This window comes from Kogia breviceps, chromosome 8, assembly GCF_026419965.1.
Source record: "Kogia breviceps isolate mKogBre1 chromosome 8, mKogBre1 haplotype 1, whole genome shotgun sequence".
NCBI classification, from domain to species: Eukaryota; Metazoa; Chordata; class Mammalia; order Artiodactyla; family Physeteridae; genus Kogia; species Kogia breviceps.
In genome coordinates this window covers 107698932-107726702 of record NC_081317.1, presented here as the reverse complement: position 1 = coordinate 107726702, position 27771 = coordinate 107698932, and the positions used below count along the sequence as shown (strand labels likewise).

At 44.7% G+C, this 27771-nt stretch overlaps 1 protein-coding gene across 21 annotated transcripts in view; it reads right to left on the bottom strand.

The window, feature by feature from the left end:
* The window catches only part of EPHX2 (epoxide hydrolase 2), a 102816-nt gene that overhangs the window by 72540 nt on the left and 2505 nt on the right, over window positions 1–27771 (bottom strand). For 15 of the 21 annotated variants that reach the window (XR_010841656.1, XR_010841660.1, XR_010841659.1 and 12 more), the window contains exons 2-9: window positions 17343–17427; window positions 14135–14294; window positions 12044–12234; window positions 10272–10394; window positions 7113–7187; window positions 4130–4225; window positions 3522–3600; window positions 848–882 (exon numbers count right to left, since the gene is read on the bottom strand). Coding sequence is in view for 15 of the 21 variants with exons in the window: in XM_059071611.2 (XP_058927594.1) it covers window positions 848–882; window positions 3522–3600; window positions 4130–4225; window positions 7113–7187; window positions 10272–10394; window positions 12044–12234; window positions 14135–14294; window positions 17343–17427 (844 nt within the window). In the remaining 6 variants the exon portion in view is untranslated. Of the gene's footprint in view, window positions 1–847; window positions 883–3433; window positions 3601–4129; window positions 4226–7112; window positions 7188–10271; window positions 10395–12043; window positions 12235–14134; window positions 14295–17342; window positions 17428–27771 lie in introns of all 21 variants that reach the window. The other 6 variants (XR_010841661.1, XM_067039956.1, XM_067039948.1 and 3 more) reach the window with 4 other exon arrangements.

Below are 27771 nucleotides of genomic sequence, written 5' to 3'. Positions count from 1 at the left end.
GGAGTAGCTCAGAGCAGGGGCATGGGAGCTACTGAAGGGTTTAAACCTGGCTCTACAAGCTGTTGACCTCAGGCAGTTACTTAACCTCCCTATGACTCAGTTTCCTCTTCCATCAAATATTTAGGGCTCCCCTGGTGGCGCAGTGGTTGAGAATCCGCCTGCCGATGCAGGGGACACGGGTTCGTGCCCCGGTCGGGGAAGATCCCACATGTCGCGGAGTGGCTGGGCCCGTGAGCCATGGCCGCTGAGCCTGCGCGTCCGGAGCCTGTGCTCCGCAACGGGAGAGGCCACAACGGTGAGAGGCCTGTGTAGCACACATACACACAAAAAACAACTTAGAAAAGTACTTGATATACAGTCAACGTTGGCTATTATTTCAAAATACTTCGACTTTCAAAAAGAATTTGGGGCTTCCCTGGTGGCGCAGTAGTTGAGAGTCTGCCTGCTAATGCAGGGGACACGGGTTCGAGCCCTGGTCTGGGAGGATCCCATATGCTGTGGAGCAACTAGGCCCGTGAGCCACAACTCCTGAGCCTGCACGTCTGGAGCCTGTGCTCCGCAACAAGAGAGGCCGTGACAGTGAGAGGCCTGCGCACCGCGATGAAGAGTGGCCCCTGCTTGCCACAACTAGAGAAAGCCCTCACACAGAAGCGAAGACCCAACACAGCCAAAACTAAATTAATTAATTAATTAAAATTTTTTTTAAAAAGCAGAAAGAATTTGTACCCAAATGTTGTGAAATACTGTTTTCCTAGGATTTAAATGAATACCCACACTTCTGTCTTATATTAATGAAAACACAAGGATGGAGAAGAAGTTACAGATATTACCCAAAGATCCTTCTTACATTGCATAACACTTCCATGGAATACTCTTCTATTTCTGCAATTAAAAAGAAAAGAAATACACTTAATTTGCATGTTTAAAAATTACCAGCAAACTAAAAGAGCCCCTTTGTCAAAAAATATATATATATCTTATTAAATTCTTAGGTTGATAGAGTCTGCTTATTTTTATTGTTGTTGCCTGTGCTTTTGGTGTCTTATCCATGAAACCATTGCCAATACCAACGTCATGAAGCTTTTCCACTATGTTTTCATTTAGGAATTTTAGTGTCAGGTCTTCAGTTTAAGCCTTTAATCCATTGAGTTGGTTTTTGTGGATGGTGTAAGATAAGGGTCCGATTTCATTATTTTGCATATGGATATTCAGTGTTTCCAACACTATTTGTTGAAGAGACTGTCCTTTCCCCATTGAGTGGCCTTGGCACCCTTGTTGAAGGTCATCTGACCAGATACACAAGGGTTTATTTCTGGACTCTATTCCATTGGTCTAAATGTCTGTCTTTATACAAATACCATACTGTATTACTGTAGCCTTGTAACATATTTTGAAATCAAGAAGTATGAGTCCTCCAGCTTTGTTCTTTCTTCAGATTGATTTGACTATTTGTAGTCTTTTGTGGATCCATATGAATTGTAGAATTGTTTTTTCTATTTTTGTAAAAAATGTCATTGGGATTTTGCTAGGGATTGCATTGACTCTATAGATTGCTTTGGGCAGTATGGACATTTTACCAATAATAGCAATTCCAGAAAAGAAAAAGAAAGAAAAACAGAGAAAACAGAAGAAAAAAATTATCAAAGAAATAATTCAAGAAAATTTCCAAGAACTGAAAGTTAAATGTACCCAGAAAAGTAAATGAAAAAAGACCCATATCATAGCACAATACCATAACATTTTAGAACACAACAGATAAAGATCCTAAAAGTTTCAAGGGTAAGGAAAAAAGGTAACATGGCACTGGAATTCTGTATAGCAACAAGGAAAGCTAGAAAATACTAGGACAAAGGCTTCATAATTTTAAGGGAAAATAATTTGTTACTTAAAATCTACTGCCAAATGATCTGAAATTTATACACAAATGATCTGAAATGTACATATAGGCATTCCAAATCATTGCACTTGGCTTTAGAATTAATGTTATGTATAATCTTCGACAACAGTTAACATGTAAATTATGTTTTTCTTTTAAAAAAAAAGAGTCATAATTAGGGTATGATCATAAGTCCCAGTTTGTCCAGGACAGTTTTAGTTTATGTGTTATTATTAATAGTTTCTCTTTTAATAGTGTTGTAGTTTAAATGATAAATTATATTACTAAGTAATGCCCAGGGGATTCAGGGAAGATTGCAGTATAGATAAATAAAAATAAACATATAAATAATGAAATTTTTTAAAAAACCCTTAGGTGTCTCTCGTGAATATTTGGACTAAAGTCCTTCCTTTTGTCTAAAATGCTTCTGCATTGTTCAAGAGGCAGTAAGCAGCAGCTGAGTCGACACCATGACATTTAGGGAACAACCATGGAAGCATATCTCTGTCATGACAGGCTGAGTGGCCTGGTGGTGGCCTCCTGAGTGACTGGGAGCCCCAGCCCATGTCAGCGGGCTTCAAACTCAACACAACAGGCCTGACGTGCATGCAGCCAAAGCAGCTCAGAAAAGGGGTGGTGAGCTGTTGCTTGGCTTGCTAAGCTGCTAAGAGCATCACTGACCATGCAAGGACCAGCGACTCTGCTGCACACCTGGCTGCTTCCCATTCCTGCCCCCACCCAGGGTTCTTAAAGGTTTGGGGCTGAGGATTCCTCTGAAACTGATAAAAACAATGGACTCCCCCCTCCCCAAGGAAAATGCTCATAGACCCACACATGTTCTCAAGGGTTCACAGGTCCCTGACACCCATCCCTGGATAGACTCCCACTGGGATCCACAGACACTGGGTTAAGAATCTGGCCTATGGATTACCATATGACCTAGCAGTTCCACTTCTGGGTATATACCCCAAAGAACTGACAGGAGGGACTCAAAGAGATATTTGTACACCCATGTTCATAGAAGCAGTATTCACAGTAGCAACCCAAGCGTCCATCGATGGATGAATGGATAAGCAAACTGCGGTCTATACATACAATGGAATATTATTCATCCTTAAAAAGGAAGGAAATTGTGACATATGCTATAACACGGACGAACCTTGAAGACATTATGCTAAGTGAAGTAAGTCAGTCACAAAAGGATAAGTACTGTATGATCCACTTAGATGAGGTACCTAGACTAGTCAAATTTATAGAGTGAGAGGGCAGAAGGGTACTTGCTGGGGGCTGAGGGGAGGGAGAATGGGGAGTTACTGGGTACAGGGTTTCAGCTCTCCAAGATGAAAATAGTTCTGGAGCTGGATGGTACCTCCTACATCCTATATCCTCAGTGGCTGGCAGGAGACCCCCTTGGGGCACAGGCCACTGGGTTTCTTGAATTCATTCAGAGTATGAGGAGGAGAGACATCCGGGGCCCAAAGTGCACAGACACGGACACTGCAGGAGCTGGGAAGGGAGGGGGAAGTCAGACCCCCTTGAAGGGCTGCCTGCTCTGACCTGGGACCAGGGGAAGACGGTGCAGTTGGAGAGCTCAGACAGTCAGAAGGCATGACCAACACCGACAGCTGTAAAACAGCTAACCCACCAGGAGGAGCAGATGACTCTCCATAGCCTTTCATGTCCACAGCTAGTACCCGGAAGCCCGCCTGGGCCAGAGCAGGGATCTAGAAAAGAAACAATTCAGACCCTCTCCAGTGTGGGCTCATCCGTGTTTGGCTGACACCATCTCTTTGCTTCCTTCTATCTCCCTGTTATCGTAAATGGCTCAATTCAAAGTGCCACATGGCACTGCCTGGTGTCCTCACCATGGGGCTGGAATGAGCCCACCCAGCTGCCATGGATGGTCGTAGGGTTTGTGCACTGCACCTAATGCCACACCTGACAGAGCACCTTTCCTAGCAAAGACATCGCAGATTTCTGTATTCATTACAGAGATTTCTCAGCGGGTGGCATAAAGCATCTTGAGGAAGTCTGCTTTTTTTAATCTGCAAAGGTGGCATATAGGCTAGCACAGATCTGAGCTCTGGAGCGATCTCCGGCCCCAACATTTCAGAGGTATCGTGGTCATACTTGGGAGATGATGCTCCACGGTAAGGTGTCAGCTTCTTAATGATATTCCAGGCTGGCTCACACCATCTAGACTCTTCTCTCCCCTCACCCTGACTGAGACGTACTTTCCCCAGTTTCCCTTACCTGGTACCTCCAAGAGAACCAGCTCTCCGGAAATCCATGGCAGAGGCATACGGCAGGGCCGGAGCCCAGCTCCACAAAATGCAGACACATCCCAGGCTGTAGAAGAGAGAGGTGAGCGGAGAGTGACCTCAGCGCAGGCCAGGGGTAACCAGGCACCTCCTCCGCAGATCGCCCCGGGCCATTTCAATACGTTGCCAGATCGCGCCTGACCCAGCTTTCTCAGCTAAAAGCCCACCAATGTTAGAAGAAAATGTCTGAGAAGAGACAAGTGATCAAACTGTGCAATAAAAGGAGGCAGTTTCACTGGAACGAGAAGAGCCTGAAAAGAAGATCATAATGTTGGAAAACAAAACAACTTGGCCTTCCTCCCTAAAAGGCCCTCATCCTGTCAGAGTTTCTGCTGTCGTTTGACATGTTTTCCATATCTTAAACTGGGGGCTGATTTTGTACAGGGCATGGTATTCACATGAAGGTGCAGAATACCATGATGATTTCATTAAAAGCTGTTTATCTCTTGAATATGAAAATTTTTTCCAGCTTTGCTATACTTTCGGTCCTTTGTGGGCTACATGAGTATGGCCGAGACTGCCGGGGCCCAATATCCACCTTCTTCTCTTCTCCTTGGCTCCTGCTGGTATTTTCCAGGCCTCCCCCAACCTTCCTGCAGTGGGTGTGGCCGTGTGACTGGCCAGTGGCATATGAGCAGAAGAAATGTGTGCTCCATCTGGCCTGGCACCTGAATGGACTGGGCCTTGAGGAAGGAAGAACCTGCAGAAAGAAGGAGCCTGGGTGCTTGAATGACTGTGAGGAGAGAGCCTACTCCCAACCCACATGGGATCGTGCTGCAAGCCAGAAACAAACTTGGAGTCAAACCACTGAAAGTGTGGGGCTGTTTGTTACAGCACTGAGCCTACTCTGACTATTACAGGGGGGTCTAAGCAAAAGAACTAAAGCAATATATAGTCAAAGTACCCTATTTTTCCCCAAAAGTACTTTATCTCTAACTTTCTAGTGGAGACAAATGAGAAAAATAAGCTTCACTTTATAGAAATCCACTTGGAACAACTCTATTTTGCTGCATCTCACACTACTCCAAGCTGGCGTTCCAAACCGGAAGTTTCATTCACAATTCCCAACAAGCTATTTTGCTCAAGAAAACGTCGGGCTGACATCTCACAAACCCTTTCTTGGACTAGTCTTTTTTTAATCAGAATATGTTCTCTAGTCTTCCCTTTAGTACTTGGCAAAAGGAGGGAATTGAACTTTAAAGTCTATGCTCCTTTATACTGAAAAATGTTATAGTTCTGATGTCCAATCAAATGACCCTAATCTGCCTCTGTCCTCAATGAATCTTAACTAGAAGGCTCGCTCTTGCTGCTACATATTTGATTCAGCTGAGTAGCTCAGGAAATGCATGCACTTTCCCATCCTCTGAACAGTGTGTTCTAAAATTGCCGTTAAGCCAGAAAATGGAAAAGATCTATTACCAACGCACTTTGAGTTTCATTAGCATCAAGGCAATAGCACTCCCAGAGCCTGGCCTCCCCAGAGGCCACTGCCCCAGCCCTGTAGTTTTGGGGTGAGGGCAGAGGAAGTGGTTAGGCAGCTCTGATCACACTCCTTCAAGGTCAAATGGGGAATCTACTGAAACTGGCTGGATACGCAAGCATCAAGAGGATGATGAGAGTAACCCTGTCTGTAGGGTTGGAGATGCAGGGTCACAGCCCAGACAGACCCCAGGCCCAGGGAAAGAGCCCCTTACTCAGCATCAATATTAGAGACGAGGTCTGAAGGGAGCTTATGAAACTGGTCCAGGAGCACTCAGGGTTATAACAGCAGCCACATTGACCAGAAAAGCCCTTTCTCACTATCCAAATCCCACTCACCCTCTGATGCTCACTTCACCACTGAATCTCATCCCCCGCAATTACAGTCACTTTCTCCACCCCCTACAGAGCCCATTCTGAGTGCTTGAGCCACTGCCGTTAGGGCTGCATCCTGTGATGTAACTGCAGGGAATGTTACCTCGACAGAATGCAGACCATACAATCCTTGAGGTCACAGAAGACCTCCATTCATCGAGGTATTTCTCTCTGTGCCTGGCAAATAGCAAATGCTCCCTGAACATCCATGGGGCTCTCCTCCAGGGCAGCAGGTCCTCCCCAGGTCCCAGGCCTGCACAGCTCAGGACACCAGCTCTCTTCTTTATGAAGCACGAAGTACTACCCGTCCCCGTGATCAACATGGGGTATTTCAATTAATCCCTACAAGAACACTGAGGGGAGGTATTATCGCCATCTCATTATAAAGCTGTGTACCCTGGGGTCCAGAATGATAAGAAACGTGCCCCCATTTGCCAACTTAGTAAGTGCCAAAGCCAAGATTCAAACTGGTTCCACCCGGCTCCAAAGCAACTGTTGAGTTTTGTTTTGCTTGTGAGCTAACCCGTAGCTTTAGGTCCCGTCTTAGTTAAATGGCCACAGTGACAAATGAAGAAAGATCCCAAAGTGAACCTGAGAAGATGTTTTAAAGCCCTGCTCTGTATCCCGGCTGGGTCAGGAGTCAGGGCCCCTCTGCACGTGGCCTTGCTCTTGCTGCAGCCCTGATCCCCGGGCTAATGACTGGCCGTTTCCCTCTCTGTATCTGGTGCAGGTCTGGTGCCTCCCTGCATCCCTCCTATCTGGCCCGTGCCTGACACAAAGGAAGGGCCGATAACACCTGCTGGATGAAATAATGAAATAAAGTGCCAGACACGCAGGCTGTGGGGACAGAGCAAGGCCCCACGTGGCCTGTTGTTCCGTGAGAGTCTGATCCCATTGGTCCACGTCTGCTATTGATTTTTGAGGAATCATACTTGTGGGAAATACCATTTCCATACACATGATGGATGTGTAGCTACCCTTGAGATTTCACAAACGTCTCACAAGTCGTTTTAGGGGGGCTGGTTAGAGACTCAGCTGATGGTAAGAGAGCGCTGACTCACCTTTATGGGCACGTACCCATGGCTCACGGTGCTTGGATCGCAGGGGATTGGTCGGGGGGCTGCAGTTTGGAGAAGCTGAAAGTAGGAGAGACACAGTGAGGGAGACGGCTCTGCTTCCTTCCACGAGAAGGCCTCAGAGTGAGTTCACAAACCTCCCTAAGGCAGCCCCTGGGTCACCTTTGCCATGGCTTCCTGAGTCCTGTGGGTGACTGACCAACCCAGCCCCCTCCCCTCTAGGGTCAGTGGAGTCCGGTGACTGAGTTCTGGCCAACAGGATGCGGACAAAGAGCATGGCCTATGCAACTGGAGATGATCATACTAAGTGAAGTAAGTCAGAAAGAGAAAGACAAATACCATATGTATGATATCACTTGTATGTGGAATCTAAAATATGGCACAAATGAACCTACCTACAAAAACAGAAACAGACTCACAGACAGAGAACAGACTTGTGGTTGCCAAGGGGGAGAGGGGGGGAGGGAGAGGGATGGGTTGGGAATGTGGGGTTAGTGGATGCAAACTATTACATTTAGAATGGATAAACAACAAGGCCCTATTGTATGGCACAGGGAATGATATTCGATACCCTGTGATAAACCATAATGGAAAAGAATATAAAAAATGCATTAAAATAACATTTAAAAAGAAGAGCATGGCCTGCCCACCAGAGTTGTGAAAACCCCTACGTGATTCTCTACATGCTTTTCCCCCTTGTCATCTGTTGCTCAGCATGACCTCGGAAACCACCAGAGTAGAAGACGGGGGTTCTCCATCAACCTGGGTCCTACAGTGACTGAGACAAGCCCCTGGCCACCACCCACTGGATTTCACACCTGCGAGGAATAAACACCACTTGCTCCCAAACACTGAGATTCTGGACTTTAATGAATATAATTCTTCTCTAGGGCAGTTCCTCAAGCGGTCACCCAGGCTCATGCTGGACACAGCCAGCAATGCCAAGTTCACAGGGCAGTCACCCCATCGTTACATGACTCTGTTGAAGGGTTTCTCCTTCAAGTCGGCCAAAATCGAACTCTCCGGGCCTCGTATGGGTCAGCTCGGGCGGCCACAGCGCTGTGCTGCAGACTGGGGTGCTTAAACAACAGACATTTATTTTCTCACAGTTCTGGAAGCTGGAAGTCCAAGAAGGTGCTGGCAGGGTTGGTTCTTCCTGAGGCCTCTCTCCTTGACTTGTAGACGGCCATCTTCTCCCTGTGTCCTCACATGGCCTTCCCTCTGTGTGTGTCTGTGTCTTAATCTCCTCTTCTTATAGGGACACCAGTCTTAATGGATTAGGGCCCATCCTTATGACCTCACTTTACCTTAAATACCTCTTTAAAGATCCAATCTCCAAACACACTCACATTGTGAGGTCCTGGGGGTTAGGGCTTCAGCATATATTCACCTACTGTGAAACACGGAAGAGTCTGCCTGGGCATCCTCAGAGGTCGAGATAGGTGGGCGCCCATCTCTGTGGCGTCTGGAGAGGACCCAGGGTGTGGCCCATGGGGATGGCCAGCTGGGTGCCTCTGATGGCAGGGAAGGGGCCCAGACACCCACCAGGGCCAGCATCCCCTGGGGCCCTTTACCTGATGTGTCCCCGACTTCCTAGGTCACACACCAGGGGATGTCCCATTGGTTCCAGGGGTGGGGAGGGGGGGCGCTTCCTACTCTAATGATTCTGCCATGTGTTTGTCCAGTTTATAAAGCCCATTCATGACTGATTCCCACAGCCCTCCTGAGAGACGAGAGGCGCTTCTCCTCTGTTTAAAAAGAAACGATTATCATTTTTCCTTATACCTTCCCCAAACCCCTGAGGAAAAGATAGGTGGGACAATGGCTCACTTTCCCAATTTTGCAGGACAGGTGTCTGCGGCTTAGCTGTAATGAGGGGAGGAGCCTGGTTAATGGGGCCAGCAAGAGGATGCTCCGGTTCCAGGTCTGGACGCTTTCTTCTCTGCTGCACAAGACCTCCAGGCTTGCAGAAGGACAAATCAAGCTTGGGCGAGATGCTCTAAGGTTGTAGAGTCATTAGATATACGTTTTTTAATTTATTTGTTAAAGATGAAAAGTCAGCTGTTCCTGTTATGGGGGCAAAACTGTGTGCCTTCCAAATGCATCTGCTGAAGTCCTAACCCCCAGGACCTCAGAATGGGACTAATATTTGGAGATAAGGTCTTTAAAGAGGTGATGAACCTTAAATGAGGTCCCTGTAGTGGGCCCACCGGAGACAGAATCCAATCTGACTGGTGCGTTTACAAGAAGAGACACATACAGGGGAAGACCGTGTGAAGACACAGCGAGAAGGCTTCAGAAGAAACCAACCCTTAACAACTTGCTCTTGGACTTCGAGACTCCTAGAGAGATTGCTGTCTCAGCCACCAAGTCTGTGCTACTTTCTGGCAGCCGCAGGAAACTAATATAGTTCCCTCTGAAAAAACAGTGTGACGCCTCTTACGTCAATCAAGCGTAGGGGCTCCCGCACCTCCTTTCCCAGCACACTGATACGAGCAAAGCATGGCTTACAAAAGCCTACGAAACTGTCACTCCCAGACTCAGTGGGATCAGTGATCTTAGGTAAAATTACAAGAACAAAAGGTGCCTCTGCTCTGGCAGAGCAAGCTAATCCCATCAGCCCCCGGGGGCATTATTACGGGCATCCCCGCCTCCTGGGCTCGGGACAGGTTTACTTAGGAGCCTTCCCTCTGACTGCCAAGAGGGTGTGACCCAGGTGGAACTAAACCACTATATGTGAGTGCAAGCAGCATGACCAGGCAGAGCAGACAAGGACTGGGGTCCCCCTCCTTTGCCCCTTTGCCCCCTGGTTTACCCCAGGGGCAAACCCAGCAGCTACATCCTCAGTATTTACTCTGAAGGGGTGGCTTTGAAGGCCCCACTCTAGTCTTGGTCCTCTGAGTCTGACCAGTATAGATTCTTGCTCTCAGAGTGTCTTTTCCCTGTTCACTGACTGCAGAGAAGGAAACAGGAAGTTCTTCATGGACATCGTGCTGATGGCACAAAGGGTAACAGTCTCCCACCGAGGAGCTCGCTACTGGGAACCACACCAGGGGCAGTGAATGCTCTCACTTGTTTTGTCTCTTGTGTACCTAAACACAGATGAGCAACAGGAAATCCGACTCAGCGCAGACAGAAAGTTACCTGCACCCCGGTTACTTTCTCCAGCTCCCTCAGGGCAGTGTCAGGGTCACGGACGAGGATGGTGACCATCCCCAGGTCACGGGCCGGCTTCAGATTAACGCCGGAGTCATCCAAGAAAACCACCTGAGTGCAAAAAGCGTGGACACTAGCATCACTTCGACCAAAGCAAAACTCATGCACCAGGGCCACAGGCCAGAAGCACGTTAAAGTGAGAGCAGAGGTCGAGATTAAGAATTAATAATCTCACAATAAGATTGATTGATTAGAGATTAAGAATTATTTTTTCTCTCCATGTAACTGTTTACTCTTAAAATTAAAAACATTTAATTACATAAACATAAACACACAGATAGATACACGTTCCCTGAATTCTGAAACTGTAAAAAGATTAAAGGAGAATATAAACTTATCAGGATGACATTAAAATTCATCTAGGAAAATCAACATGTATGAATAGACCCCCCAAAAAATGTCTGGAAAAGAACTGTAATAAAGTCAGATAATAAAACAGAGAGTCGAGGAATAGACTCATATACAAATGAAAATTTAGTTTCTAATAAAAGTGTCATGCCCAATTGGTGAGGAAAAAGATTATTTAATTATTTCAACAGTTTGGGGGAAAAAGTGGGTCCTTTCTTCACTTAGTCCCCAAATAAATTCTGAACAGATGGAAGATTTAAATGTCAAAAGAAATGATCCTTAAAGAAAAAAGAAAATCCTTAAAGTTGTAGAAGAAAGCATGGGGCAGTTATTAATAATCTTGGATTAGGGCAGGCCTGGACGTCTAAGCAGCTCATCCAACCTAAAAGCCATCAGTGAAAAGACATTTATTTATATGCATCCTAAAATTTGGAGCGCTGTTCTAATGCTTAATCTGGGGGCTGAGAAGAGAGAAGCAAAGTTTGAGAGGAGAAGGGAAGAGTTCTGGGATTGAACAGGAAAGGATTTCCCTCTGATCAGCTGGTGGGTGAAGCAAGGTTAACAAGAAAGGGTCAGAAATGCCAGAGAAAGGAATTTCATCTTGGTCCAAAGGCCTTCTTGGAGACTAGAGTAGGGAAACACAACAAAAACCACATTTTTAGACTAGACGATCTAGAGACGGCATGAAGACAGAATTTAGGGGTGCAGGGATACCCTACAAGGAGACTCCTGCAGTATTGGAGCCCATTCCTGCCCAGCCTTTGGTGGGGTGACCCCGACTAGCCTGTGTCTTGGGAAAGTCTCCCAGGGTCCACGTTTCTTTTAGGTAAACTGAGGCAGCTGGTTTGGCAGCTTTTGACAATACCTGTTTTAACCAAGGTCCTGTAAGAGCCACGGAGAGGAGCCAGATGCCCACCTCTGGTAGAACTTTCTAGGTTGAAGGGGTGGGTAAAAGCCCTTTAGAAGTCCTGGCCTGGGAGAAGTGGCACCTGCCACTGGACATAGGACCACCCTGCCAGGCCCCAGGTGTCCCCCATCTGTTCACGCCTCCTCAATTTTTCTTTTTTTTTTTTTTTTTTTTTTTTTTTTTTTTGTGGTTCGCGGGCCTCTCACTGTTGTGGCCTCTCCCGTTGCGGAGCACAGGCTCCGGACGCACAGGCCCAACGGCCATGGCTCACGGGCTCAGTCGCTCCGCAGCATGTGGGATCTTCCCGGACCAGGGCACGAACCCGTGTCTCCTGCATCGGCAGGCGGATTCTCAACCACTGCGCCACCAGGGAAGCCCCCTCAATTTTTCTTGATTGCACTATCTCTAGAACATTCTTTTCCACTGAAAGGCAGTGTCTAGGTACCTCATTGGGGCTGGCCTTCAAGACGTCCAGCACGAACTTGTAGATCTGAGGCTCAGGCTTGGCCATTCCGATCCTGCATGACTCAATCAGGAAATCGAAGTGCGGCCTGAGCTCACACATCATCTGGGCCAGGCTGCCTCTCTGGGTGCTGTCATCCAGCCAGATGTTGGTGAGGATGCAGGTTGTAAATCCTGAGTGAGAAGGTACCAGTGAATAGACCAGCTATAGAACTTTGCTCTGAGAAGCTCCAGGTATCCCACAGGGGGCCCCAAGACGGGGCCAGGCGGGGTTCTGCTCACTTACATCAATCTCCTGATGTCTGGCTTCTAAACTGACAAGTTAGAAAAGCACCATCGTTACCCATAAGCCCCTCCTGGCGCAGACGCTAGAGCCCCTAACGGTGTGCACCAAGGGCGTTCAGATGGAAACACTACATCCCTTCATTTCTTGTAATCGTAGAGCAAGAAGTTGTGATATTCCTCAGCTCATTTGATCAGTGTTTTGACATTCATCAGCCCATTTGATCCTCGCACCTTGGGGGCAGGCAGGGCAGATCTTACCATCCCACTTTTACCAACAGGAAAATGGAAGCTCAGACAAATTATAAGCTGCCCAGAGCCTCAGAGTGCAGGCAGAGCTGAGGCAGGCCCAGAATCCCACTTTGGACGGGCCACTCCAACCCTCCTCCCAGTCTACATTACTGCAAACTCTGCTGGACCGCGCTTCAAAACACCTGCCTTGGCAGAGATGGTGTTCCCATTTCAAAACTAGAGAAATGCAAACAGAGACGGCATTATCCCCTGCCTAACCAGACAGGACAAGAGCCAGGAGATGCTGGAAACAAGACAAGGATAAGTCAATGGACAGACGCTTTCCATGTCATATGAGTGGGAAATATGGACCAGGGATGACTCAGCCACAACCAGGTAAGGCTACTGGTAAGTGGGTAGGATGACCTCAAATATGCCTGTGATGAAGAGCTGGGCTCTGCCACTAAATAAATGCCTATTCAAGGAAAATCAACTGAAGGAATTACTAATACATATGAGTATAAATGTGCCTGTCATTGAATAATGTGAGTCGATTCCTTGGCAGATTCCAACACTATTTTTGAACCTGAAAAAAAAATGTTTCAGCGTTTATCACATGCAGGTTTTATTTTATGGATTTCATGGTAAGGAGTGACTAATTTTTTCATAAGTGGTTGGCTTTGATTTTTTTTTTTAAGATATTCATTTTAATTAGGCATGAATATCTTTTTTGGCTTTGAATTAAAGTAACTTTTCTTATAAGAATATCATAGGAACATTAAAGGGTATTTTCAAAAGAAAAAAAAAAGAAATTGCTTATCATCCTATCAATACAACACGTTGCCTTTTCCTTCTCTACATCCAACTGCATTTTTACATATCTGTAATCTTGGTGTTCTGACAGTTTTGCATTCTGCTTTTATTATTTAACCTCATGTCTAAAACATTTTTCCATATTTTAAAATCACCTTTGTAAGTACAATTAAATTTTCTGTGCAATAAATAAATTCCTATTTGACCAAACATGACCTCATATCCTAGCCTATTTCACACTACATGAATCTGTGTCAGCCAGCTCATAGCTCAGACACTCTGATCTCAGAGGTTAAGAAAACCATGGTTGCTTGAAAGGCTCTGTTTTGGGGACTTCCCTGGTGGTCCAGTGGTTAAGACTGTGCGCTTCCACTGCAGGGGGCACGGGTTCAATCCTTGGTCGGGGAACTAAGATTCCACATGCTTGGGGGGGGAAAAAAAGGCCTTGTTTTCTAATAAATGTGACAAGAGGTTGCGTCATTTGGGTCATTACTAGTACATTGGTAGGGAGAGAATTTTGCTCATGAGGCATAAATCGCTTTATTAAACAAAATTCTTTCATTTTTCCAGCTGACAGTGCTGATTTTGGCCATTTGCTGAGACTTACTTTGAGGCTGTTTGAAGAACAGCTTTTCATCAAGGCCCAGAAGGTTCGTGATCTCAATGCACATTTAGGTGTATTCTGACCTGACCCTCCCAAGGGTTCTGGTGTGGTTGGGTCAGAGAACGGCCAGTATCAGATCCTTACCCTTCTTTTTGAGAGTGAGAGCTGCCCGAAGCATGGGGGCGTTGACCTTTCTTGCTGCAAGCGCCTTGCCAAAGATCTGATTTATAGAGAAATTCTCAGGGAGGCAAATTCCAGAGTCCTCCGAACATTTCCTGCAGTTTTCTTCCATGAATGGCATCCACTGTGAAAGTGAATTCATGAGGGACTGTCAATTGGTGAAACCACTTGGAAAAGCTTCGGGCTGCATTTACTAAACCCGAACACATGCATTCCCTGTGCTCCAGCAATTCACTCCTGGACACATACCCAGTGGAAATGTCTACATATGTTCACCAAAAGACATGTACAAAAATGTTCATAGCAGCACTTTTCCTAAGAACTGCAAACTAGAAGCTACTCAAATCCCCCTGTTAGAGCTGAATTGGGTCCCCGACAAATTCATCTTGAAGTCCTAACCCCCAGGGCCTCAGAATGTGACTGTCCTTTGGAGGGTCTTTAAAGATATCACTAAGGTAAAATTGTGGTGCGCCAAGGACAAAGGACGACCCTGCCTGTAAAAGTTTCAGCGTTACAAGCCCTACAGGACTCTTACTTGCTCTCCCCACCGTGTTGCGACGGTTGTGAAACTCCTGAGCCCACGTGGGCAACAGGACCCGTCCCAAATAAGGAAAGGCATCTGCCTGTCCCGCTCCACCCTGCAGAAGGAAGGTGTATGTGCCTCGACCAATCTGTAAATGAAATTTTCACCTCGGACCATTCCCTTGTCTTCTGGCTATAAAAACTGATCAATAGCACATGTTCGGGCTCCACTCTCCCAGACTGCTAGGAAGTCAGCCGGCCCACTGTTCAGGAAGCCACCCCTCCCTCTAATAAATGCTATCATCTTTACATTCTGCCTTGTGTCTGGAAATTCCTTTCCAACCTGCATTAGGACCATGACAAAAATGAGGTCGGGGGGCCCTAATCCAATCTGACTGGTGGCCTTATAAGAACAGGTGATTAGGACACAGACACACACAGAAGAAAGAATGTGAGGACACAGGGAGAAGTCGGCCACCTACAAGCCAAGGAGAGAGGCCTCAGAAGAAACCAACCCTGCCAACACCTTGGTCTTGGGCTTCTAGCCTCCAGAGCTATGAGAAAATAAATGTTGTTGTTTAAGCCACCCAGTCTGCGGTATTTTGTTACGGTGGCCCTAGCAAACGAATACACCCATTAATAGCAGAATAGATTGTGGTATATTTATACACTATCATAGTAGCACTCTTATCTCGTATATAATAGTCCCGAACTAAAAATTACCCAAATACCCATCGATAGTAGAATGATAGAGAGCGCAAAAAAAAAATAACCCACGTGTCAATTAATTTATGACAAAGGAGCCAAGAATATACGATGAGGCAACAACAGTCTCTTCAATAAATGGTGTTGGGAAAACTGTATAGTCATGTGTATATGAGTGAAATTCATACCACTTCTCCCTTTCCTTACCTTTCAACAATATTACTGCAGCTTTTTTTTTATTGATTCAAGCTTCAGTAATGTTTATCCTCAATGGTATCATTACAGTTTTCATTCACGAGTTGACAAAATATGTGTCTGTGCGTTTGCGCGTGTGTGTGTGTGTGAAAGAGAGTTTTAAAGTGACCACAATTCACTACACTCCCCACGCTAAGACCACACGTGTTTTCACTGGAAAGGTGGGCTTTGCTTTCTATTATGATGGGCCCCATGTTCCCTGTTAGACTGATAGGTGGCTGTAATTCGTAAATTAAAAAAAACAAACAAACCACTGTTTTATCTGTGTGCTCATAGAGTAGATTCTCAATAGCCTTTCTTCTCCGAGGCACTAATTGAGAATTGAAGTGGTTTTGGATCCTGATTACTTTATTTAAAAATAATCTACAACTACACTTCCATTTAAAAAAATCGAGGTTGTAGTACCAACACTAACTACTATTTACTGAGCACTGATTACGTGCCAGGCACTGTGCTAAGCACTTTTCAAGCTTCATAACAACCTAGGAGACGGAGCATGTTATCGATCTCATTTTACAGGTGGCAAAACCGAGACTTTGGGAGGTTCTGTGACACGCTGCGCTCACACGTCTGTAAGTGGTAGCTATGATCCGAATCCCGACATCAGATTCCAAAGTCCACCCGTCTTATAGTTATGAATTAACAAAACGTCCCCTGACCCAGTGGCCCTTGGCTGAAAATAACTACTCTAAGGGTGACTACTATCAAGAAAACCGACAATAATAGGTTGGCAAGGCTGTGGAGACACTGGAAACCTTGTGCGCTGTTGGGAGGAAAATGTAAACTGGTGCAGCCACCGTGGAAAACACTGTGGTGGCTCCTCGAAAAATTAAAAATGGAAAACTACCCTATGATCCGGCAATCCCTCTTCTGGGTATATATCCAGAAAAACTGAAAGCAAGATTTCAAACTGCTATTTGTACACCCATGTTCCTAGCAGCATTAGACATGATGACCCAAAGGAGGAAGTAACCTAAATGTCCATCGATAGACGAACGGATAAACAGAATGTAGTCTATCCATACAATGGAGTATCACTCATCCTTTAAAAAGAAGGAAATTGTGACACATGCAACAATACGGATGAACCCTGAAGACATCATGCGAAGCAAAATAAGCCAGTCCCTAGAGGACAGATATTGCATGATTCCAGTTACATAAGATATGTATAGTAGCTAAATAGAGGCAGAAAGTTCAATAGTGGTTGCCAGGGGGTGGGGAAAGGAGGAACGGGGAGTTGTTGTTGAATGGGTATAGAGTTTCAGTTTTGCAAGATGAAAAGAGTTCTAGAGATGGACGGTGGTGTTGGTTACCCAGCGTGAATATACTTAACATTACAGAATTGTATACTTAAAAATGATCAAGGTGGTAAATTTTATGTGATGTGTATTTAACCACAGCTTAAGGGGAAAAAAAAAAAAAAAAGCTACTCTGGCTGCTGTAATTCCCTGTCATAGATCTTCAAGGGCTTGGAAATTTCCTAATCACCGGGGTGTGGCCCCCTGCTTGGATCAAAGAGACAATAAACAATCTTAAATGTCTCCAGCCCAGTCTTGTGAGTTAAGTGTTATGAGGGGTAAAGGGGTGAGGCAGACTTGGCCCTGCCCTCAGGGAGCTTATGGTCAGTGGGGGAGATGGGTGTGTAGTTACAGAACACCTTCTCAAGGGGGTCTATGAGATGTCGCCACACCTGGGAAAATGTGATCTCTCCCTTCATCATGTGGGCACTGGAAGCTTCTGGGCCTCCTCTCATGAAAGCTCCATTCAGAAAGCCTCTGCAAGACACAAAGAAACATCAGGAACGTTCAAATGACTTCATCACAATGACAGGTAAAGGACAGACACCTTGATTTTGGACTTCTAGCCTCTGGAACTGTTGTTGAAGCCACCCAGTCTGTGGTCCTTCTTTATGGTGACCCTAGGTGATTAATACACCTCAATTCATATTCATCTCTTATATGTGGTCCTGGAGAGTAGCAGACACAGAGAGAGCAGCTCATTGCCCTCTCACTTCCCTACATTACAAAACACAAGGTCCCATTCCACTTTCTTGATCATCTCCCACACCCAGTGGTGGCTGGGCTACCTCAACATGGCTGGCTGGGTGACATCAGCCAGATAATGGATGGCACGTACCTGGCACGCATGCACAACTCTGAATCCCTGGCCGAGTTTAATAACCCATCACCACATCCTATACCACTGCATCCAGACACTAATTTATGATCCTTCTTAGTACAGCGTTCCAGGCAAATATTTGCAATGGACTGGAATTGGCAACCCAGTTAAAAGTATTTACCATTCCCATGTTAAGAGGATAAATATCTGGGAGTTTCATATCTGATAACAGTCAACAACCTTTTACCTGACTAACCCTCTTGCAGGTAACAATAATCAACTTTAGGCAAAACGTTAAAAAAATATATATCCGTACTATTTGTAGCCTTGCTCAATTTTCCAGCGTCAGCAGTGGCTTTGGCACATCTTTGCCATCAGTTGTCTTTTTTGAAAAACAGCATTGTTAAATTATACTTACATAACACCCAATTCACATGTTTTCAGTGTACGATTCAATGACTTGTAGTAATTTAATAGAGGTGTGCAAATATCACCACATTGCAGTTTTAGAGCATTTCCCTCACCTCGAAAAGATCCCTCATGTCCTTCCCCAGCTGCCATCCAATTGCAAGGAGCAATATACAGTTCAATGCAACAATCTTGCATTGAGGACCGAAGGCATCAAGGCATTGTGCCAGATGCCGTGATATAAAAATGGAAAAATTTGGATCTATTCTTAGGGAGCTCACAGGAGAACAAGGGAGGCAACATATAAACAAATAACTATTACACAGTGGATGAGTGAGATGGAAAAGCATAGGGAAAACTGTTTTTTCTGCCTGAAGATTAGGGGCTGATAAAAGAAGAGGAAGTGAAGGAAGAATGCAGCTATAGAGGAAGGAGATGTCAATGACTCTATAGGACAAAAGCAGGCAGTATTTTTTTAAAAAGAAGCAATTTGAGATAAGTTGGCACTGGAAAGCATGACTTTCAAATTTTAAGGTTAATAAAAGCAGTGAGCAGTGAAATGGCTATTACAGGAAATGAAATTCGTGAATCAAAAGACCCAACAAATTTTCCAAGAACAAAGAGTAAAATGATGAAGCAATTACAATTAATGTGCAAAAAGATAAGGCCTATGGAGGCTAAATTCCTTCAATAAACAAGAAAAATCGCAGAAGGAAAGATCAGAGAAGCAATAGTCAAAGGAATAATAGGAGAAGATGTCTCTCGGCTGAAGAAAAATCTGAGCTCTCAAATCAAAAGTGTTCGCCAAACAACAGGCAAAATTAATGAAAAAAGAACCACAGCAGGCATACGGTAGGGAAACGTTTCAATTCCTGGAATAAGAAAGTATAACAGACAACCTTTTGTGTAGAAAAACAGATTATACACTAAAGAAAAACAATTCAGACTGATAACAGCCTTCTATTCTGCAACTTTATTTATTATTTATTTATTTATTTATTTATTTTTGCGGTACACGGGCCTCTGACTGTTGTGGCCTCTCCCATTGCGGAGCACAGGCTCCGGACGCGCAGGCTCAGCAGCCATGGCTCACGGGCCCAGCCGCTCCGCAGCATGTGGGATCTTCCTGGACCAGGGCACGAACCTGCGTCTCCCGGATCTGCAGGCGGACTCTCAACCACCGAGCCACCAGGGAAGCCCTCTGCAACTTTAAATGTGATAAGACTGTGGAGTAATACTCCTGAGTCACTGAGATTAAAAGATAACAAGAAACAATACCCCCCCATCTATCCGCAGACAACTTACTTTATGTCCATTGAGGCTCCTTTGTTTTAGAGATCTTGGTTGATTTCAATAACTGACCAGTTGGGTGATTTGGTTTTTTCTCTTCCCATGCTTTAAATTCCTGATCTTGTTTGAAATTCACCAATAAAGAGTGAGCCCCACAAAACCACGGTGGCCCCACCATGATCCCCAGTCAAAGCAGAATTCGGACCCATGTGCTTCTCTCTTTCTCCTCACATCCTCACTGTGTGGCCCTAGGAGTGCTGTGTAATTTCCAGGTCTTGTAAGTAACAAACCTTTACTTGTTTCCCTGATGACCACTCCTGACGGGTGTCTTGCAGTCACAGTAAGAACCACAAGGACTGGTCCAACCACAACATTGATTACTGATAACCTGAGAACCACACAAACTAGTTTCAGACAGGTAAAACTAATACAATAGTTTGCTATCACACCTTTCCTGGAAACAAAATTCAAGAAAGACTTCTACTCAACTTCAAGATAGATCAAAATTAAAATCTTGAGAACAGGAAAGAGATGGTTTAAAAGAAAGGATAACAAACAATTGGAAATGAAATTTTAAAAAAATATCATTTGCCTTAGCATTAAAAAAAATAAATCTAATGAAAGAGGTTTAAGACCTCTACACTAAAAACTACAAAATTAAGAGAAATTAAAATCCCTGAAAGCGATTAGCAGGGGATCTTCAAGATGGCGGAGGAGTAAGACACGGAGATCACCTTCCTCCCCACAAGTACATCAGAAATCCATCTACATGTGGAACAACTCCTACAGAACACCTACTGAACACTGGCAGAAGACCTCAGACCTCCCAAGATGCAAGAAACATCCCACGTACCTGGGTAGGGAAAAGAAAAAAGAAAAAACAGACAAAAAATAGGGACGGGACCTGCACCAGTGGGAGGGAGCCGTGAAGGAGGAAAGGTTTCCACACACTAGGAGCCCCTTCACGGGCGGAGACCGCGGGTGGCGGAGGGGGGAAGCTTCGGAGCCGTGGAGGAGAGCGCAGCAACAGGGGTGCGGAGGGCAAAGCGGAGAGATTCCCGCACGGAGGATGGGTGCCGAGCGGCACTCACCAGCCTGAGAGGCTTGTCTGCTCACCCGCCGGGGCGGGTGGGGCTGGGAGCTGAGGCTCCGTCTTTGGAGGTCGGATCCCAGGGAGAAGACTGGGGTTGGCGGCATGAACACACCCTGAAGGGGTTAGTGCGCCGGGAGGGAGTCGGGGAAAAAGTCTGGAGCTGCCGAAGAGGCAAGAGATTTTTTCTTGCCTCTTTGTTTCCTGGTGCGCGAGGAGAGGGGATTAAGAGTGCCGCTTAAAGGAGATCCAGAAATGGGCGCGAGCCGCGGCTATCAGCGCGGACCTCAGAGACGGGCATGAGACGCTAAGGCCGCTGCTGCCGCCACCAAGAAGCCTGTGTGCGAGCACAGGTCACTGTCCACACCTCCCCTCCCGGAGCCTGTGCAGCCCGCCACTGCCAGGGTCCCGGGATCCAGGGAATAACCTGAGAGAACGCGCGGCGTGCCTTGGGCTGGTGCAACGTCAGGCCGGCCTCTGCCGCCGCAGGCTCGCCCCGCATCCGTACCCCTCCCTCCCCCCCCCGCCTGAGTAAGCCAGAGCCCCCGAATCAGCTGCTCCTTTAACCCCGTCCTGTCTGGGCCAAGAACAGACGGCCTCAGGCGACCTACATGCAGAGGCGGGTCCAAATCCAAAGCTGAAGCCCAGGAGCTGTGCAAACAAAGAAGAGAAAGGGAAATCTCTCCCAGCAGCCTCAGGAGCAGCAGATTACATCTCCACAATCAACTTGATGTACCTGCATCTGTGGAATACCTGACTAGACAACGAATCATCCCAAATTGAGGAGGTGGATTTTGGGAGCAACTGTAGACTTGGGGTTTACTTTCTGCATCTAATTTGTTTCTCATTTTATGCTTATCTTAGTTTAGTATTTAGAGCTTATTATCACTGGTAGATTTGTTTATTGATTTGGTTGCTCCCTTCTTTTTTAAAAATTTTATAAATATATATTTTTTCCTTTTTCTCTTTTTGTGAGTGCGTATGTGTATGCTTCTTTGTGTGATTTTGTCTGTATAGCTTTTTGTTTACCATTTGTCCTAGGGTTCTGTCTGTCCATTTTTTTTTTTGTATAGTTTTTAAGCACTTGTTATTACTGGTGGATTTGTTTTTTTGGTTTGGTTGCTCTCTTCTTTCTTTTTTTTTTACTACATTTTTCTTTTTAATAATTGTTTTATTTTTTATTTTAATAACTTTATTTTATTTTATTTTTCTTTCTGTCTTTATTTTTTTCCCTCCCTTTTCTTCTGAGCCATGTGGCTGACAGGGTCTTGGTGCTCCGGCTGGGTGTCAGGCCTGAACCTCTGAGGTGGGAGAGCCTAGTTCAGGACATTGCTCCACCAGAGACTTCCCGGCTCCACATAATATCAAATGGCAAAAGCTCTCCCAGAGATCTCCATCTCAACGCTAAGATCCAGCTCCACTCAATGACCAGCAAGCTACAGTGCTGGACACCCTATGCCACACAACTAGCAAGACAGGAACACAACCCCACCCATTAGCAGGTAGGCTGCCTAAAATCATAATAAGGTCACAGACACCCCAAAACACACCCCAAAACACACCTGGACATGGTCCTGCTCGCCAGAAAGATAAGATCCAGCCTCATCCACCAGAACACAGGCACCAGGCCCCTCCACCAGGAAGCCTACACAACCCACTGAATCAGCCTTACCCAGTGGGGGCAGACACTAAAAACAACGGGAACTATGAACCTGCAGCCTTTGAGAAGGAGATCCCAAACATAGTAAGTTAAGCAAAATGAGAAGACAGAGAAACACACAGCAGATGAAGGAGCAAGGTAAAAACCCAAGAGACCAAACAAATGAAGAGGAAATAGGCAGTCTACCTGAAAAAGAATTCAGAGTAATGATAGTAAGGATGATCCAACATCTTGGAAACAGAATGGAGAACATAAAAGAAACGTTTAACAAGGACCTAGAAGAACTAAAGAGCTAACAAAGAATGATGAACGACACAATAAATGAAATTAAAAATTCTCTAGAAGGAATCAATACCAGAAGAATCAATACCAGAAGAACTGAGGCAGAAGAACGGAGAAGTGACCTGGAGGATAAAATTGTGGAAATAACTACTGCAGAGCAGAATAAAGAAAAAAGAATGAAAAGAATTGAGGACAGTCGCAGAGACCTCTGGGACAACATTAAACGCACCAACATTCGAATTATAGGGGCACCAGAAAAAGAAGAGAAAAAGAAAGGGACTGAGAAAATACTTGAAGAGATTATAGTTGAAAACTTCCCTAATATGGGAAAGGAAATAGTCAGCCAAGTCCAGGAAGTGCAGAGAGTCCCATACAGGATAAATCCAAGGAGAAACATGCCAGGACACATATTAATCAAACTATCAAAAAGTAAATACAAAGAAAAAATATTAAAAGCAGCAAGGGAAAAGCAACAAATAACGTACAAGGGAATCCCCATAAGGTTAACAACTGATCTTTCAGCAGAAACTCTGCAAGCCAGAAGGAAGTGGCAGGACATATTTAAAGTGATAAAAGGGAAAAACCTACAACCAAGATTACTCTACCAAGCAAGGATCTCATTCAGATTCGACAGAGAAATTAAAAGCTTTATAGACAAGCAAAAGCAAAGAGAATTCAGCACCACCAAACCAGCTTTACAACAAATGCTAAAGGAACTTCTCTAGGCAGGAAACACAAGAGAAGGAAAAGACCTACAATAACAAACCCAAATCAATTAAGAAAATGGTAATAGGAACATACATGTTGATAACTACCTTAAATGTAAATGGTTTAAATGTTTCAACCAAAAGACACAGACTGGCTGAATGGACACAAAATCAAGACCCATATATGTGCTGTCTACAAGAGACCCAATTCAGACATAGGGACACATACAGACCGAAAGTGAGGGGATGGAAAAAGATATTCTATGCAAATGGAAATCAAAAGAAAGCTGGAGTAGCAATTCTCATATCAGACAAAATAGACTTTAAAATAAAGACTATTACAAGAGACAAAGAAGGACACTACATAATGATCAAGGGATCAATCCTAGAAGAAGATATAACAATTGCAAATATTTATGCACCCAACATAGGAGCACCTCAATATATAAGGCAAATGCTAACAGCCATAAAAGGGGAAATAAACAGTAACATAATCATAGTAGGGGACTTTAACACCCCACTTTCACCAATGGACAGATCATCCAAAATGAAAATAAAGAAGGAAACTCAAGCTGTAAATGATACATTAAACAATATGGACCTAAAACTGACCATTTTAACCACGTTTAAGTGTACAGATCAGTGCCATTAAGTACATTGTTGTGCAACCATCACCACTATCCATCTCCAGAACTTTTTCATCTTCCTATCTTTACAACCTAAAATTTTGTACCCATTAAACAATACTCCTCTCTCTCCCTCCCAGCCATCATTTTAAATCAGATTATATTGCATACACTTTGTATCCTCCTCAACCATCCGCAAAACATTAGTTGTATATGAAATTTAATCTTACACTGTTTACTATAATCGCTATTAGTGATTTTTGCACAACTGAACTCTTGAGACTCAACCATTATATCTAGAATTCAATCGTTGTCCCCCAAAGGGATTCTTCACCTACTGAATACATACGTTCATAGCTGATAATGTACAGCTGACCCTTGAACAACACTGGGGTTTAGGGCACTGACCCTCTGCAAAAATCCCTGTATAACCCATAGTTGGCCCTCTGACTACGTAGTTCCTCAAAATCCTTGGATTTGACCAACCTCAGATAGTGTGGTACTGTAGTATTCACTAATGAAAACAAACAAACAATGTACTAGTGGACCTACGTAGTTCAAACTTGTGTTGTTCAAGGGTCAACTGTTTTAGGCAGAGGAGCTGGAAGCAGCAGATTTGTCTCATGATAAAGCTGGAAGCAAAGTAATCTACCTGCCTGGGGAAAGTTCTGGTGACAGTGAGCATGAGAGGCTGAAAGGAAGGAGGGTTAAGTAACCTGGCTGTGGCAGCGTGGGGCAGAATTTTATTATTGTTTCCACCCCAACTGGCCAATAGCAGATGGGTGTACTGCGATTCAATCCTGACACTACCTGTCCAGAGTTAGCACAGACCCCACAGGTTAAAGGCAAGTCTTGCACAGACTTGCCCTCACGTCAGACACCAGCTGCAGTCTCAGGGGTTCTCCAGGCCATCTGTACTTCTGACCATCTGGCTACAAATGTGGGGGTTCCCACAACCCTCCAGTTCTGATAATTCACTAGAACAACTTACAGGACACTGAAAAGTGTTACTTACTTTTAAGTTTTACTATTAAGTTTTATTTTAAAGAATACACAGAAGGCAAGGTCTGCGAGGGCACACAGAGCATCTGGGCCCTCTCCCCATGAAATCAGGGCACATCATCCTCCTGGCAAATTGATGTGTTCACCAACCAGGAAGCTCCACTGAGCCTCAGTGTCCAGAGATTTTATTGGGGTTTCATTAGGCATGATTGATTAACTCATTGGCTACATGTTTGAACTAAATCCCCAGGGTTCTCTACTCCCTAGAGCTCTGGCAGGTGCAAAGTCTCAAACCTCTAATCACAGAGATCTTTCTGGTCTTTCTGGTGACCAGCCCCGATTAGGAAGCTCTGCAGAACCTCCCACCAAGTGAGTCACCTCATTAGCATAACAAAGACACACTGATCACTCAGGAAATCCCAAGAGTTTTTAGAAGCTCTGTGCTAGGAACCCAGGACAAACACCAGACAAACTCATCATTATATTGATACAAAAACACAGGTAGCAATGAACATGTCTGCTGACAGAAAAGATTATGTTAATAGTATGAGTTACTATATATGCATATTAAAAAACCAAAAGTAATCTTAAGGAGAACTAGAAACAAAATGTATCAGTAAGAAGACTAGAAACAAGATGTTTCCCCAAGGGAAGCTGGAAGAAAAGAACTTGATCAACCCAACCAAAGATGGGAAAAAGAAGGGAGAAAAAAAGAAGTAGCAGAAGAGATGGTAAGTAGAAAACATAAAACATCATGGTAGAAATCAAGAGTTCCTAGAAATCAAGAAGAAAGCGACAATCCAATACAAAAATGGGCAAATGGTATAAATAGGTAAACACCAAAGGAAAAAATACAAATGGCCAATAAAAATGAACAGTGGAGAGGAAAGTGCAGACTGATACAAGGTAATGTTTTTCCTTCATCTGACTGGCAAAAGTTTAAAAGGGTTGGGACTTCTCTGGTGGCGCAGTGGTTAAGAATCCACCTGCCAATGCAGGCGACGTGGGTTTGAGCCCTGGTCTGGGAAGATCGTACATGCCGCGGTGCAACTAAGCCAGTGAACCACAAATACTGAGCCTGCACTCTAGAGCCCGTGAGCCACAACTACTGAAACCCACATGCCACAACTGCACCTAGAGCCCCTGCTCTGCAACAAGAGAAGCCACTGCAATGAGAAGCCTATGCACTGCAATGAAGAACAGCCCCCGCTCGCCGCAACTAGAGAAAGCCTGTGCGCAGCAATGAAGACCCAACACAGCCAAAAATAAATAAAGAAATAGATTTATTTTTAAAAAAAAGGTTTAAGAGGATCATCTCCTCTGCAGGGAGGATCTGGGCTGGCCTTCTCATGCATGCAATGTCGGGACAGGTACAGCATTTTTTGAACAGCCTGGCAGGATCTGTCAATATTTTAAATGTAAATACATACACTTTTACCTGGCAACTCCACTTTTAGAAAACTACCCTAAAGAAATATTACAGTGACATCATTTGTAACAGTGACAACTGACAAATAAATGTCCACCAACAGGGAAAAATGGTTAAATAAATTATGGCACTTCCATATTGTGGAATACTAAGGAGTGGTTAAAAAGAGCAAGGTAGATCTATGTAAATGGACACAAAAGATATCCAACTGTCGAATGAAATAAAATAGTTAAAATTACGTCAAAAAATTAAAACCTAGAACAATATATGTTCTATGATTCTATTGGTTTTTTTTTTAACCTACCTGTCTACCAATCTATGCATAAATGTGTCTGCAAATTCATATAAAGAAGTGACAGGCTGACGATCCCTTATTTGAAACCTCAGAACTACATGAGTTTCAAAAGTCAGAATTTTTCCGATTGTAAAGGTAAAATGGGGTATATACCACATATTAAGTAACATCTCCAGGAAAGCCTGCAGCAGCCTTCATAATCAAACTCATTAATATGTTTACAGTGAGATGTGTGATTATTTACAGTAGTAGGATAGATAATGGTAATTAATAGCCTCATGCTTGTTCAGATCAGACTTGCTACCACATGAAGACAGGTCGGATTTTACTGTCCCAAAATTATGAAAACAAACACACTAAACCCTTGGTTTTGGATAAATGAACTATGTATCAACTAAGATGATATCTGGGATGGGGAGAGGAACAAGGAAAGGTGAGGAGGTACTTACATTTCCTGTTCTACATTATTCTGTTCATTTGAATATTTTCATAATAAGAATGCATTTATGTTGTCAGTTGTCAAATCAAAACCCATATATAAAATTAAAAATGAGGAAAGATGCTTCAGAGAGTACAGAAAAGTCCAGAGGTGCAAAAAGCAACCCCAAATCTGGGAACTGCCCCAGAAGCTGCTGGAAACATTCAATAAACATTTCCTGAAACAGCACACAGGATATGAGTAGGAAGTCCTGGTTCTCAAATACTCTTTCTGTATTTGCTGGTCACTTGTTTCTCTTGCTCTGAAAACGTTCACTGAGCATATTGCATATGGCGAGCGCCTCAAGTTCTAGGGTAAACATTTTTGAAAGAAATTGACACTTTAATCATTCCAAGGGTTCAGTCAGTCCAGTGGTGCCAGGCAGACCCTCCACGAGGCTGGGTGAGAAGGTATTAAATGAAGCACACGATGACTGTCTACATGTCCGATCTGGATCTCAGGGAACCATCCTGGCTCCTCCAGATCATGTCAGCCTCGGTTGCCAAGGTACCACCGTCTCCGGCAAGCACACCCTCAGCGGCCTCTGGTCTGGAGGACCACAGCTGAGATTGGAGCTCCCTCTCCCTCCTTCCCCTGTATGATGCTGGAGGAATCTGCATCTCTCTGTTTCACCCCCGGTATTCAACAATCTCTCCACTGCTGGAGTTCAGCACAGCCACTGGTCCCGGCATCACCTTGTCTCAGGCAGGTATTTACAGATGTCTGGGCCCTCA